Here is a 15,000-nt window from a genome sequence, read left to right on the forward strand (position 1 = left end):
GACAGATTGAGACAGAGGGAGAGAGAGACAATGAGAGAGGTGACAGAGTGAAATACCATATTTATTATTAAATAATAATTTCCTTTATAAGTCTTTGAGGCGTCTCTGTTACAGATATGGAGTGTGCTAAAGGATTTGCTAAGATGGCTGAGTCAGCAAAGACTGTAGCAGCTCAGCAGGTGAGGATTACAGGAGTTACAGTCTGGGTCGAAGTGATCTGTTCACAACAGGTTTCATACCGTCTTCATCCTTATTCATCAACAACACACATTCTCACTACACTGAGTATAATGTGATAAAGACATGATCATAGTTTTTATTTTTTTTTACTACTTAAAATACACAATGAATAAATAAATAAATAAATAAATAAATATTTCACTTATTTTAGGACATAACATGAAAAGCACCCCAGTAAAATGTCTTACACCAGACTGTGGAGATTTTCAACAAAACTGTCTTTAACAAACATGACGTCATCACCGTATTGAAGGTTGTGTGTGTGTGTGTGTGTGTGTGTGTGTGTGTTTATTTTCAGGACTACATGCCCTTTAGAGGAGTTTATGTGTCTGCGTTTGAGAACGAGCTGGATTACAGTCACAATCTTCTCCAGACAGTTACATCTCTCCAAACCAACAAGTTCATTCAGGTATCAGTCCGGAAATCAAATCGATCGTGAATCAGAATCAGACCAATCATAAAGTCAAAGAGAACTAATTAATATTCATAACATTATAATAAACTGTAATCCAAGTCAATATTAGAATGTATAGCAGAATCTGATGCTGAGGATAAAGTGAGAAAGATGGAAACAGAAACAGATGCTCCGCTGTGGCCCCTAACATCTTTACCTCTAACAGGAAAAGATGAAGCTAGAAGAAGAGAACAGAATCGTTCTGGTTTTAGGTTCTAACTCTAAACATGAGCAATTCACAATTTTGTATGATTTATGATTAAAGTTTTGTGAATAAAGCGTATATTATAATAGTTAAGTTGATTAATTTATTGTATACTTTATAAAAAGATATAAGACAACTAATACAAGTTTTGTGTGTGTGTGTGTGTGTGTGATTGACTCAGCCTCTGGTGTTACGGAAAAATGAGCTGGATAAACTGAGGAAAGAGTTAAAGGAGCAATGGCAGAGGGAGCAGAAGAAAATGGCATGTTCCAAAATTATGTTCAAACTCCTCCTTACATAACTAACATTATTAGTTTGTTTATTTATTTAGTTTATTAAATGTGTGTGTTGTGTTTACAGAGTGAAGCTGAGGGTGCGGTGTGTAAAGCTCGACTCCTTCAGACCCAGCGCAGGGAGGAGTACGAGAAGGCTCGCGCATCACAAAGCCGAACGGGAGATGAGCAAACACACACAGGTGGGAGAACACAGGAGAGGAAGAGGAAGATAGAGGAAGAGGCACTGCAGAAGGTACAGCTGAACAAACACATTGTTACGTTGTGTAATGTATTGTGTGTACAGTACTAATATCAGACTGTGTGTGTGGTTCCATACCTCAGATACTGGTACAGATACTGGTGTGTGTGTGTGTGTGTGTGTGTGTGTGTGTGTGTTTTCTTCCTCAGGCTGAAGAGGCTCAGGAACACTACAGGTTATGTATCGCTGATGCTGAAGCTAGAAAAGTCCATCAGACCAAAACAAAGAGCGTCATCCTGTCTCAGCTCCGAGAGCACATCTTCCAGTGTGACCTTACCCTCAAAGCTGTGAGTGTGTGTTCAATCTCACTGTTTCTGCCTCTCTATCTCTCTCATGGTCTGTATATCTGTCTGTCTCTCAGTTTCTGTCTGTGTTTCTGCCTGTTATTTTGTCTCTCTGTGCAGCTGTCTGTCTGTGTCTCTGGTTCTCTGTGGTGAATAAGTGTGTGTGTGTGTGTGAGGTGTGTGTGAGGTGAAAGCACAAACTTTTAATTATCTCCTGAACCTTTAAAAAATATGAGGAGGTCTATGTGTTTGTCTCACTCTTTATAATCTGTCTCTACTGTGTGTGTGTGTGTGTGTGTGTGTGTGTGTGTAGGTGACAGTGAACTGGTTCCAGATGCTGTACAATCAGGTGGTCTCGGTTCCTGTACAGTACCAGGCTCTGTGTGATCAGGTGAAGCAGTATGAACCCGGTCAGTGTTACTCAGAGTTCGTAAACAGTTTACCTAAAGAGCGTGTGTGGCTGGAGGCACTGTCTCACGCTGGACCATCCAGGACAGGGTGAGATGTTCACACCAACTGTCTGTTATTTCTGCACAAAACACCACAACTAATTAACCACTAACATCACTAACATCAGCTGTTATTTATTGTAAAGAAATAATCATGTGGTGAAACACTGTGAAGTCACTACAGAAATGTGTAAGGGGTTTTATGTAGTTTAGAAAATAAAACAACTTTTAACTGTGCATTGTTTATGCTAAAGTTAAAAGAACCCAAATTATAAATGTAAATCTTGAGGGGATTCAGTTTAGATGTTCATAAGGAAGATCTTTATTAAGATCAGTGACACTGTCTATAAACACACACACACACACACACACACACACACACACACAACAACCTTCATTACAGTGATGAAATGATGTTTGTTAAACATCACATTATTGTTTGAGAAAACCTTAATTAAAACTGCACACACTTAATTTCCCCCTTTGGCTGTATGAATCTGTGAGTCTGCAGTGTTCAGAGCAGATATAGTGTGTGTGTGTATGTGTGTGTGTGTGTGTGTGTGTGTGTGTGTGTGTGTTCCTCAGGAAGTGATGAAAACCGCATGACTGATTCATCTTGCACTGTTTACTTCACTGCACACACATTTTTCATTATCCAGGCTCAATCTACATGCACACACACACACACACAGAAACATGCATACAAACACGCACACACACAAACACGCACACACACAAACACACACACAAACACGCACACACACACTCACACATACACGCACACGCACACAAACACGCACAGAAACATGCACACAAACACGCACACACACACAAACATACACACACACAAACACGCACACACACAAACACACACACAAACACGCACACACAAACACACACGCACACACACAGGCACAAATGCACACACAAACACGCACACTCACACAAACACGCATACACACACTCACACATACACGCACACAAACATGCACACAAACACGCACACACACACACAAACATGCACACACACAAACACGCACACACACAAACACGCACACACAAACACGCGCACACACAAACACAGTCACACAAACACACACACACGCACAAACACACACGCACACACTCACACACACACACACACACACACAAACATGCACACACTCAAACACGCACACACAAACATGCACACACAAACACGCGCACACACACACGCACAAACACACACGCACACACACACACACACACACAAACACACACACAAACACACACGCACACACAGGCACACACATAAACACGCACACACACAAACACGCACACACAAACACGCGCACACACAAACACAGTCACACAAACACACACACACGCACAAACACACACGCACACACTCACACACACACACACACACACACACACAAACATGCACACACTCAAACACGCACACACAAACATGCACACACAAACACGCGCACACACACACACACAAACACACACACAATGTACACTTGTATCTGGTCAGCAGCATCACTTCATTTCTGTATTTAGTGCTGAGGGATTAGTTTCTGTTTATCTAGTGGAAAACTGAATCTCTTTAAAACACAACACAGAGTACATCACAAACTGTATCTATATATAATATAGAATATAGCTGAGTAATTAACAACTATGACAAGTTCAGGTTAACATCATGATCTAAGGATGCTCTAACACCTATAAGACCATATTGAGTCTGAACCAGCATCAACTGAATGTGTGTGTGTGTGTGAATGCATGTGTGTGTGTGTCAACAGCATGGCCTTCCATAAGAGATCAGTCAGCAGCACACACTCATCTCAGGGGAACCTGTCCCAGCTCTCTGCTGATGAAGTGAATAGTCCTGTTAATAAACGCTTCAGCAAGATGGACGAACCAGCGTCCAACAGCAGCACAGCTGACATCCACGGTAACACCCACTTATGTCTGTAAATACTACATTAAATGTAAGTTACATAAAGAGTTAAGTGTTTGTGTGCGTGTGTGTTTGTATGTTCAGCTGTGAAGGGAGGGATGTGCAGTGATTCAGAAAGTGCAGGAGGAAGCAGTGAGTCTCGGTCTGTGGATTCTCCAACTGCTAGTCCAGGTACATCACCATACTGTCATGGTGTAAGTTGTTTACACCACAACAAATTGTGGATTGTGATCACTCAGAAGTTGCAGATTAATTTTGTATTATAACAGTTATATAGAGTTTTTTCTCCAGCTTTCTCCAGTGCTCAGGACACTGGAGTTTACACTTCTTAAACTAGCTACAAATAAAACAAAAAAGTTTAACTGTTGTGGGATAAAAGGATAAAAACGGGGCGTGCTTTTATAGAAAAATGATCTTATTCAGGGTGGTAACAGCAGTTCACCTCATCACCATATCAACACCACCATATCTCTGTTTTTACTGTAACAAACACAGTAATGACACTAATATTATTTATGCTTGTTATTACTCTGACATTTTATCTTTTTTAGTATTATCTGAGAACCATATGATAAAAAAATGTGTGTGTGTCTGTTCCTTCCTGTAGGGGATTTTAAGCGCAGACTTCCCAGAACTCCATCCACAGGCACAATGTCATCTGCTGATGATTTAGACGAAAGAGAACCTCCCTCACCCTCAGACAACGGTGTGTGTGTGCGTGTGTGTGTGTGCACGCGTGTGTGTGCGCGCGTGTGTGTGTGCGCGCGTGTGCGTGCGTGTGTGTGTGTGTGCGTGTGTGTGTGTGTGTGTGCGTGTGTGTGTGCGTGTGCAGAGTAGCAGAGTAGTAGTAGCAGAGTTCCTTGATGGCCCACTTAATCACTGGGGTGAGGAACGGTTTTTCTTTCGTATTGGCTGGCGGTGCATGCGCCGCCGTCACAGCATCAAGTGCGTTATAGAATCTGTGATCTCTTAAACTCAGTCTGACTGGTATATATATATATATATGTGTGTGTGTGTGTGTGTGCAGCATTAATATATATAATGTCAGCCTGTGCGATTATATGATGGCAAAATGTTGCGATTTTATTACATAAATAAGTGTATATTTATATATTGTACACACCACCTCACAAAGTCCTCATTCAGGCTCCTGTACTCTCCCACCTGTCCATCCCTTACATAGCCAACTATCACAATGTCATCTGAGTATTACTGAATATGGCAGAACTCAGTTGTCCTGGAAGTCAGATGTGTATAGGGTGGACAATACAGGAGACAGTCCAGAGTGGTGCTCCTTTGTCTATCTGTGAGGTAGTCTGTGATCCATCTCACCAGGCTCGAGTCCACTAACATTCTTTTAGTAGGTAGGCGAATGGTGTTAAAGCCTCAAGCCTTGCTCACTATTCTGTATTAGCAAATGACTGTGTGTGTTTGTGTGTGTGTGTGTGTCAGGTCTGGGTGAGATGGTGACAGAGACAGCAAATTCTCCCGGTCCTTTTAGAAATGCTCAAATGTCCAAAGCAGCTCTCACACACAAGCTGAGGAAGCTGCGAGCTCCATCTAAATGCAGGGAGTGTGACAGTCTGGTGGTGTTCCATGGAGCCGAATGTGAGGAGGTACAACCACACATCATCACCTTCATCATCATCATCATTATCATCATCATCTTCAAGATATCAACACTATGTTCATTATGATAGGATGCACATATTATAAACAATCTATTATTGCCTTGTAATGTTTACTAGATGTGTTATTAATATTAAGTCTAATTTTATTAGCTCACTTTAATTGTTCACCTTTTTTATGTTATTGTTCTTTTAGAAATGCTGGCTATCAGGAGCTGTTTGTTATAATGTGTGTGTGTGTGTGTGTGTGTGTGTGTGTGTGTGTAGTGTACTTTAGCATGTCATAAGAAGTGTCTGGAGACTCTGGCGATTCAGTGTGGTCATAAGAAGCTCCAGGGAAAGCTGCACTTATTCGGCATTGATTTCTCTCAGGCTGCTAAAAACAGTGCAGACGGAATTCCCTTCATTATCCGGAAGTGTACGTTAGAGATCGAAAGTCGCGCCCTAAACATCAAGGTACACTCATTGTTAACCTCTAATCAGCCCCTTAGCTAGCAGGCCACTGTAGCTGTGTGGATGTGTAGTGGAATTGTTGTGTAATGTTAATGTGGTTTGTTTTTGTGTTTTTAGGGCATTTATCGCTTGAATGGCGCAAAGTCTCGAGTGGAGAAACTTTGCCAGGCGTTTGAGAATGGAAAAGACCTGGTGGAGCTGTCAGACCTGTATCCTCATGACATCAGCAATGTGCTCAAACTGTACCTGAGACAGGTAAATACACTCCCACATACACAGAGTAGTGGTGAATAAACCCACTCAGTATAACACAATGCTGTCACACTGTACTGCTCTTAGCTATAGGATATAAGACAGATTATTACAGCAATTTGTACCTGGTGTGTGTGGGTGTGTGTAGCTACCTGAGCCGTTGATCCTGTACAGATATTATAACGAGATTATTGGTCTGGCTAAAGAAGCTCAGAGCATCATTGCAGACGACACACACTCGCCTCGAATCAGCATCGAGCTCAACCGAGTCATTCTCAGAATACGAGACCTGCTCAGGCTCCTTCCTCCTGCACACTACAGAACCCTGCACTTCATCATTACTCATCTGCACAGGTAACACCACTACACTTACACAGGTAACACCACTACACTTACACAGGTAACACCACTACACTTACACAGGTAACATCACTACACTTACACAGGTAACACCACTACACTTACACAGGTAACACCACTACACTTACACAGGTAACACCACTACACTTACACAGGTAACATCACTACACTTACACAGGTAACATCACTACACTTACACAGGTAACACCACTACACTTACACAGGTAACATCACTACACTTACACAGGTAACACCACTACACTTACACAGGTAACACCACTACACTTACACAGGTAACACCACTACACTTACACAGGTAACATCACTACACTTACACAGGTAACACCACTACACTTACACAGGTAACACCACTACACTTACACAGGTAACATCACTACACTTACTCTTTACCTTCTTACACAGGTAACACCACTACACTTACACAGGTAACACCACTACACTTACACAGGTAACACCACTACACTTACACAGGTAACACCACTACACTTACACAGGTAACACCACTACACTTACACAGGTAACACCACTACACTTACACAGGTAACACCACTACACTTACACAGGTAACACCACTACACTTACACAGGTAACACCACTACACTTACACAGGTAACATCACTACACTTACACAGGTAACACCACTACACTTACACAGGTAACACCACTACACTTACACAGGTAACACCACTACACTTACACAGGTAACACCACTACACTTACACAGGTAACACCACTACACTTACACAGGTAACACCACTACACTTACACAGGTAACACCACTACACTTACACAGGTAACATCACTACACTTACACAGGTAACACCACTACACTTACACAGGTAACACCACTACACTTACACAGGTAACACCACTACACTTACACAGGTAACATCACTACACTTACACAGGTAACACCACTACACTTACACAGGTAACACCACTACACTTACACAGGTAACATCACTACACTTACACAGGTAACACCACTACACTTACACAGGTAACATCACTACACTTACACAGGTAACACCACTACACTTACACAGGTAACACCACTACACTTACACAGGTAACACCACTACACTTACACAGGTAACATCACTACACTTACACAGGTAACACCACTACACTTACACAGGTAACACCACTACACTTACACAGGTAACATCACTACACTTACACAGGTAACATCACTACACTTACACAGGTAACACCACTACACTTACACAGGTAACACCACTACACTTACACAGGTAACACCACTACACTTACACAGGTAACACCACTACACTTACACAGGTAACACCACTACACTTACACAGGTAACACCACTACACTTACACAGGTAACATCACTACACTTACACAGGTAACATCACTACACTTACACAGGTAACACCACTACACTTACACAGGTAACACCACTACACTTACACAGGTAACATCACTACACTTACACAGGTAACACCACTACACTTACACAGGTAACACCACTACACTTACACAGGTAACACCACTACACTTACACAGGTAACATCACTACACTTACACAGGTAACATCACTACACTTACACAGGTAACACCACTACACTTACACAGGTAACACCACTACACTTACACAGGTAACATCACTACACTTACACAGGTAACATCACTACACTTACACAGGTAACACCACTACACTTACACAGGTAACATCACTACACTTACACAGGTAACCCTACTGCACTTCCTGATAAACTGTGTGTAATATACCATGACATTATACTTAGTATAAATGCTACATTATATTACTTTAGAACAGGTAGTTTATAGGGTGTGTGTGTGTGTGTGTGTGTGTGTGTGTGTGTGTGTGTTGTCAGAGTTTCTGAGCATGCTGAGGAAAATAAAATGGACACAAGGAATCTAGGCATCATCTTTGGCCCGACGCTGATTAAACCCCGGCGGTTGGACTCGGACGTGTCCCTGTCTTCCCTTGTTGACTACCCTTACCAGGCTCTGATAGTGGAGCTGCTCATCCAACACCATCTGAAGATTTTTGACATCCAGTTAAACCCTCCCCCCTCCACCCATGCTCAAATCACTCGCTGCTCACAGTCTCTCATAGACATCAAAGAGGTGAGAGTGAGGGGTCATCCTCCTCATCTTCATCATCACACTGCATGTTTTTAACACAAGTCCTTAATATATATGTGTGTGTGTGTGTGTGTGTGTGTGTGTGTGTGTGTGTGTGTGTGTGTGTGTGTGAGAGCAGAGCTCTAAATCCCATAAGAGATACTCGTCTGTACATCCCTCGTCATACTCAGCGATTGAAGAGAAGGAAGTTCACTTAACAAGGGGACATGAAGGGAAAGAGGATACAGCCGGTAAGGAGGAGTACTCTCACTCTCACTCTCACTCACACTCACTCACTCACTCTCACTCACACTCACTCACTCACTCACACTCACACTCACTCACTCACTCTCACTCACACTCACTCACTCACTCTCACTCACACACTCTCACTCACACTCACTCACTCACTCACACTCACACTCACTCACTCACTCTCACTCACACTCACTCACTCACTCTCACTCACACACTCTCACTCACACACTCTCACTCACACTCACTCACTCTCACTCACACTCACTCACACTCACTCACTCTCACTCACACTCACTCACTCACTCTCACTCACACACTCTCACTCACACTCACTCACTCTCACTCACACTCACACTCACTCACTCACTCACACTCACTCACTCTCACTCACACTCACTCACTCTCACTCACACTCACTCACTCTCACACTCACTCACTCACACTCACACTCACTCACTCTCACTCACACTCACTCACACTCACACTCACTCACTCTCACTCACACTCACTCACTCTCACTCACACTCACACTCACTCACTCACACTCACTCACACTCTCACTCACTCTCACTCACACTCACTCACTCTCACTCACACTCACACTCACTCACTCTCACTCACACTCACACTCACTCACTCACTCACACTCACACTCACTCACTCTCACTCACACTCACACTCACTCACTCTCACTCACACTCACACTCACTCACTCACTCACACTCACACTCACTCACTCTCACTCACACTCACTCACTCACTCTCACTCACACACTCTCACTCACACTCACTCACTCTCACTCACACTCACACTCACTCACTCACACTCACTCACTCACTCACACTCACACTCACTCACTCTTACTCACACTCACTCTCATTCACTCTCACTCACACACTCTCACTCACTCACTGACTCACTAACTCACTCTCTCACACACTTACAGACACACATACACATTTAACATAATAGCAGCTGTTTATTTAACTTCCTAATTGTTACTTAAATATCAGAATGTAAGCCATGCTGTACTGTTTATAATCTATATTTAAGATGATTATTTTCTGTGTGTGTAGCTGACAGTACAGATGGTGTTAATGGTGTTGGATCTTCGTTAGCTGTCAGTCGAAACAGCACAAATGTAAACATCCCCCCTGTGAAGCTCCGCCCCCCACGAACCCACTATCTCTCTCGCCCTGTGAGTTTACCTGTGGACCGCCTGCTCAACGACCATAATGATCGCAACATGGCTGAGCGAGAGAACCTGGGCGGCGCCATCATGGAGAGACCAGAGGCAGAGAAAGCGGAGAGCCACACCTACCGCAGCCCCTTCGTCCACACACACACCCTGAGACGCACTTGGGACAAACAGTACCGCCATTACGATGTCACGCCTCGCACTGCCATGATTGTTGCCAACCTTCCACCCTCAGGGGCCGTGGGCGGGGCTAAAATGGAAGCTACCAAAACAGATGCAACCAAACCAGACAGATCCAGAACAGCTACAGCAGAAGCACAGAGTGGCATTTTATCTCAGAACAGCACATACACAGCTACCATGCGTTCGTTTAGGACATTGAGAAGTGACAGTAGCAGGAGTGATAAGGATGTTCCGATCTTGTTCAGAGCACCACGGATGCTCCATCCCCCGTCTGGAACCTTCTACAGACCTCCACATGTGCATGTTAGAACACCAGACACGGAAAAACATGCTAATATTTGTCCAACAACCACCGTAACTACACTGTCTGTTACTACAGCTGCACCGCTATCCTCCCTAAATGTGGGTCCAGCTTCCGCTGCACTGTCAGTTACACCATCAACAGGAAGTGACATGTGCAGTAAAGAGGAAGTGCAGTCAGAGTCCCAGTTAGATGATGAGTGAGAACAAGTTGCACAGAGAGGCACTCTTCTTATAAACACACACATCTTCTCAGGTTACACACACTTCACAACACAAATCTGATATTCAGATTCATTTCCTGTTCAAACAGGATCAGGTTTCCATGTGGACGTGTGTGAGGTATCGCTGGGATTTTTAGTTACTGGGTTTAAAGGTTTCACACTACAGACCCATTATGGTCATGTGATCCACTGACAATTAAGCATGGCCACGCCCCCTACAACAAGCACTTAATAAACATCTGTAGTCGGTGTGTATTAACACTGGAGTGTGTGGAATGTTTTTAGTGTGTGTACATTTACAGCGTTCACTCCTTCAGACACACGTCCTGCTCACACTCTTAAACCACTTTACTTCACCTGCTTAAATCATTAAAGTGGTTATATTTTATAAATTGTTTATTGAGCAGCTAAAACCAAACATAATAATTAATGTAAAGAACGTAAAGCCCTTCATGTTTAGGCCACACCCACTCCTGCTTTAAATCCAGATCCAGAGGGTGTTATTGTATCACACATCTGGTGTGTTTCCTGCACACACTCACACTCGAGCTTCTTCCCTAAACCCATTAACAAACACACACACACTCTTCAATGACTCTACATGTGGTGTGTGTGTGTGTGTGTGTGTGTGTGTATAAGCATTTGTACAGCTGGAGTAAATATTTTATGCAGATGTGATTGTGATGATGCACTTGATAACCCTGGATGTGTGTGTGTAAAATATATAATACATGTATTTGCATGAAGCCATAAATCCTTTTATTATTGTGATCATGTTTGTGTTTATTTGTGTTTTCTGTAACACACACTGTTGACCACACTACAGAACATTTTATATCTCTTACTGCTCTGTGCTTTCTACTATGAGCTTCACACTAAGGCTAATGTTAGTTCATACAAAGAGTCTGTGGTGGTGGTATTTGAAACACAGCCCAAAAATGGAAGGAAGCACAAACTTCTCTCTGAAATCTTAATTAGACTAAGATTCAGTCTTAATTTAAGTGAGTGTGTGTGAGTGAGTGAGTGTTTGTGAGTGTTTGTGAGAGTGAGTGAGTGTGAGTGAGTGTTTGTGAGTGTGAATGAGTTAGTGTGTTTGTGAGTGTGAGTGAATGAGTGAGTGTTTGTGAGTGTAAGTGAGTGTTTGTGAGAGTGAGTGAGTGTGAGTGAGTGTTTGTGAGTGAATGAGTGAGTGTGAGTGTGAATGAGTGAGTGAGTGTTTGTGAGTTTGTGAGTGAGTGTTTGTGAGTGTTTGTGAGTGAGTGAGTGTTTGTGAGTGTGAATGAGTGAGTGTGAATGAGTGAGTGTGAGTGTGAATGAGTGAGTGTGAGTGTGAATGAGTGAGTGAGTGTTTGTGAGTTTGTGAGTGAGTGAGTGAGTGTTTGTGAGTGTGAGTGAGTGAGTGAGTGTTTGTGAGTGTGAGTGAGTGTTTGTGAGTGTGAATGAGTGAGTGAGTGTGAGTGAGTGCTTGTGAGTGACTGAGTGAGTGTTTGTGAGTGTGAATGAGTGAGTGTTTGTGAGTGTTTGTGAGTGAGTGAGTGTGAGTGAGTGTTTGTGAGTGAGTGAGTGAGTGTTTGTGAGTGTGAGTGAGTGCTTGTGAGTGAGTGAGTGAGTGTGAATGAGTGAGTGTGAGTGTGAGTGAGTGAGTGAGTGTGAGTGAGTGTGAGTGAGTTAGTGAGTGTGAGTGAGTGAGTGTGTGTGTGAGTGAGTGAGTGAGTGAGTGTTTGTGAGTGTGAATGAGTGAGTGTGTTTGTGAGTGTGAGTGAGTGAGTGTGAGAGTGAGTGAGTGAGTGAGTGTGAGAGTGAGTGAGTGTGAGTGTTTGTGAGTGTTTGTGAGTGAGTGAGTGTTTGTGAGTGTGAATGAGTGAGTGAGTGTTTGTGAGTGTTTGTGAGTGAGTGAGTGTTTGTGAGTGTGAGTGAGTGAGTGTTTGTGAGTGTGAGTGAGTGAGTGTTTGTGAGTGTGAGTGAGTGTGAGTGAGTGCTTGTGAGTGACTGAGTGAGTGTTTGTGAGTGTGAATGAGTGAGTGTTTGTGAGTGTGAGTGAGTGAGTGTTTGTGAGTGAGTGAGTGTGAGTGAGTGCTTGTGAGTTTGTGAGTGTGAATGAGTGAGTGAGTGAGTGTGAGTGAGTGCTTGTGAGTGTTTGTGAGTGAGTGAGTGTGAGTGAGTGCTTGTGAGTGAGTGAGTGTTTGTGAGTGAATGAGTGAGTGAGTGTGAGTGAGTGCTTGTGAGTGAGTGAGTGAGTGAGAGTGAGTGAGTGAGTGAGTGAGTGAGTGTGTGTGTTTGAGTGCGTGTGTGTGTGAGTGAAACCTGTAAAACATTTCCACAAATAAATTTGATGCTAACGCTCAGCGTGTTTGTGTGTCACTGGATTGGATGAGATTAAGGTAATCTGATTAGTGCTCACATGCTCAGCCTCAGAGCTGCTCCACTTCACCCAGCGCTCCATAAACTCTTATATTATATTGTATTATATTATATTATATTATATTATATTATATTATATTATATTATATTATTATATACACAGAAATAAAGATCTTGAATCCTCCCAGCACTGAAGGTAAGGACGCTTTATAAAATAACAACGATTAAAGAGAATTCTGTTATTTCATTTGTTTCTGCTGAGATGTGTGTGATGGGGATTTATCCAGAAGTGAGTAATTATATTTAACAAAAATAATTTTATGTCATTTTAAATCCATGAGCATTCAATTCATATGAACTTTATTTTTTTCTTCAATAATAATAATAATAATAATGTTGTATGAAGCTTTTAATATGTTTATCAGTGTAACGTTATCTGCAAAATATTTAATAATACAATAAATACAATTTAAATCTGTAAGCAGTCAGATTTCTGTCTAATAACTGAATCAATAACGTAAGAGAGACATTGTAGTGTGTGTTTGTGTGTTTCTGTGCATGTGTGTGTGTGTGTGTTTGTGTGTGTTTCTGTGCCTGTGTGTTTGTGTGCATGTGTGTGTGTGTTTGTGTGTTTCTGTGCGTGTGTGTGTTTGTGTGTGTTTCTATGTTTCTGTGTGTGTGTTTGTGTGTTTCTGTGCGTGTGTGTTTGTGTGTGTGTTTCTGTGTTTCTGTGTGTGTGTTTGTGTGTGTTTCTGTGCGTGTGTGTTTGTGTGTGTGTTTCTGTGTTTCTGCGTGTGTGTGTGTTTGTGTGTTTCTGTGCGTGTGCGTGTGTGTGTGTTTGTGTGTTTGTGTGTGTGTTTGTGTGTGTGTGTTTCTGTGCCTGTGTGTTTGTGTGTGTTTCTATGTTTCTGTGTGTGTGTTTGTGTGTTTCTGTGCGTGTGTGTTTGTGTGTGTGTTTCTGTGTTTCTGTGTGTGTGTTTGTGTGTGTTTCTGTGCGTGTGTGTTTGTGTGTGTGTTTCTGTGTTTCTGTGTGTGTGTTTGTGTGTTTCTGTGCGTGTGTGTTTGTGTGTGTGTTTCTGTGTTTCTGCGTGTGTGTGTGTTTGTGTGTTTCTGTGCGTGTGCGTGTGTGTTTGTGTGTGTGTTTGTGTGTTTGTGTGTGTGTTTGTGTGTGTGTGTTTCTGTGCCTGTGTGTTTGTGTGTGTGTGTTTGTGTGCATGTGTGTGTGTTTGTGTGTGTTTCTGTGTTTCTGTGCGTGTGTTTGTGTGCGTGTGCGTGTTTGTGTGTGTGTGTATCTAGGGGTAAATCACAGAAATGAAATCCAGCAGTCAGATTCGTTTACTTCTGTGGAAAAACTGGACACTGCGGAAGAGACAGAAAGTATGAAATTCATCATTTATTACAGTCTCTTAATAATCAGATAAATAATGACATACTTACATGTGTAACTTCCTCACAAACATAATCTGTATCTTTCTGTTTCTTTATATTTTAGCTTCAGACTGTTTAACATAAAACTTGTGTATGTGTGCATGT

General features: G+C 42.4%; 2 protein-coding genes across 5 annotated transcripts in view; both read left to right on the forward strand.

The window, feature by feature from the left end:
• The window catches only part of LOC132843499 (rho GTPase-activating protein 29-like), a 25,093-nt gene extending 13,216 nt beyond the window's left edge, over nucleotides 1-11,877 (forward strand). For both annotated transcript variants that reach the window (XM_060866877.1, XM_060866884.1), the window contains exons 8-23: nucleotides 115-179; nucleotides 539-649; nucleotides 1,081-1,161; nucleotides 1,260-1,427; nucleotides 1,583-1,720; nucleotides 2,031-2,215; nucleotides 3,957-4,108; nucleotides 4,199-4,285; nucleotides 4,722-4,820; nucleotides 5,567-5,730; nucleotides 6,010-6,198; nucleotides 6,313-6,450; nucleotides 6,596-6,801; nucleotides 8,690-8,945; nucleotides 9,082-9,193; nucleotides 10,278-11,877. In XM_060866877.1, the coding sequence (XP_060722860.1) occupies nucleotides 115-179; nucleotides 539-649; nucleotides 1,081-1,161; nucleotides 1,260-1,427; nucleotides 1,583-1,720; nucleotides 2,031-2,215; nucleotides 3,957-4,108; nucleotides 4,199-4,285; nucleotides 4,722-4,820; nucleotides 5,567-5,730; nucleotides 6,010-6,198; nucleotides 6,313-6,450; nucleotides 6,596-6,801; nucleotides 8,690-8,945; nucleotides 9,082-9,193; nucleotides 10,278-11,086 (2,960 nt within the window). In that variant the 3' untranslated portion in view covers nucleotides 11,087-11,877. The remainder of the gene's footprint in view (nucleotides 1-114; nucleotides 180-538; nucleotides 650-1,080; nucleotides 1,162-1,259; nucleotides 1,428-1,582; nucleotides 1,721-2,030; nucleotides 2,216-3,956; nucleotides 4,109-4,198; nucleotides 4,286-4,721; nucleotides 4,821-5,566; nucleotides 5,731-6,009; nucleotides 6,199-6,312; nucleotides 6,451-6,595; nucleotides 6,802-8,689; nucleotides 8,946-9,081; nucleotides 9,194-10,277) is intronic.
• Nucleotides 11,878-12,021: 144 nt separating this feature from the next.
• abca4b (ATP-binding cassette, sub-family A (ABC1), member 4b) overlaps nucleotides 12,022-15,000 on the forward strand; it is a 36,540-nt gene continuing 33,561 nt past the window's right edge. For all 3 annotated transcript variants that reach the window (XM_060866847.1, XM_060866864.1, XM_060866856.1), the window contains exons 1-2: nucleotides 12,022-13,663; nucleotides 14,764-14,844. In XM_060866847.1, the coding sequence (XP_060722830.1) occupies nucleotides 14,779-14,844 (66 nt within the window). In that variant the 5' untranslated portion in view covers nucleotides 12,022-13,663; nucleotides 14,764-14,778. The remainder of the gene's footprint in view (nucleotides 13,664-14,763; nucleotides 14,845-15,000) is intronic.

This window comes from Tachysurus vachellii, chromosome 1, assembly GCF_030014155.1.
Source record: "Tachysurus vachellii isolate PV-2020 chromosome 1, HZAU_Pvac_v1, whole genome shotgun sequence".
Taxonomy (NCBI): domain Eukaryota; kingdom Metazoa; phylum Chordata; class Actinopteri; order Siluriformes; family Bagridae; genus Tachysurus; species Tachysurus vachellii.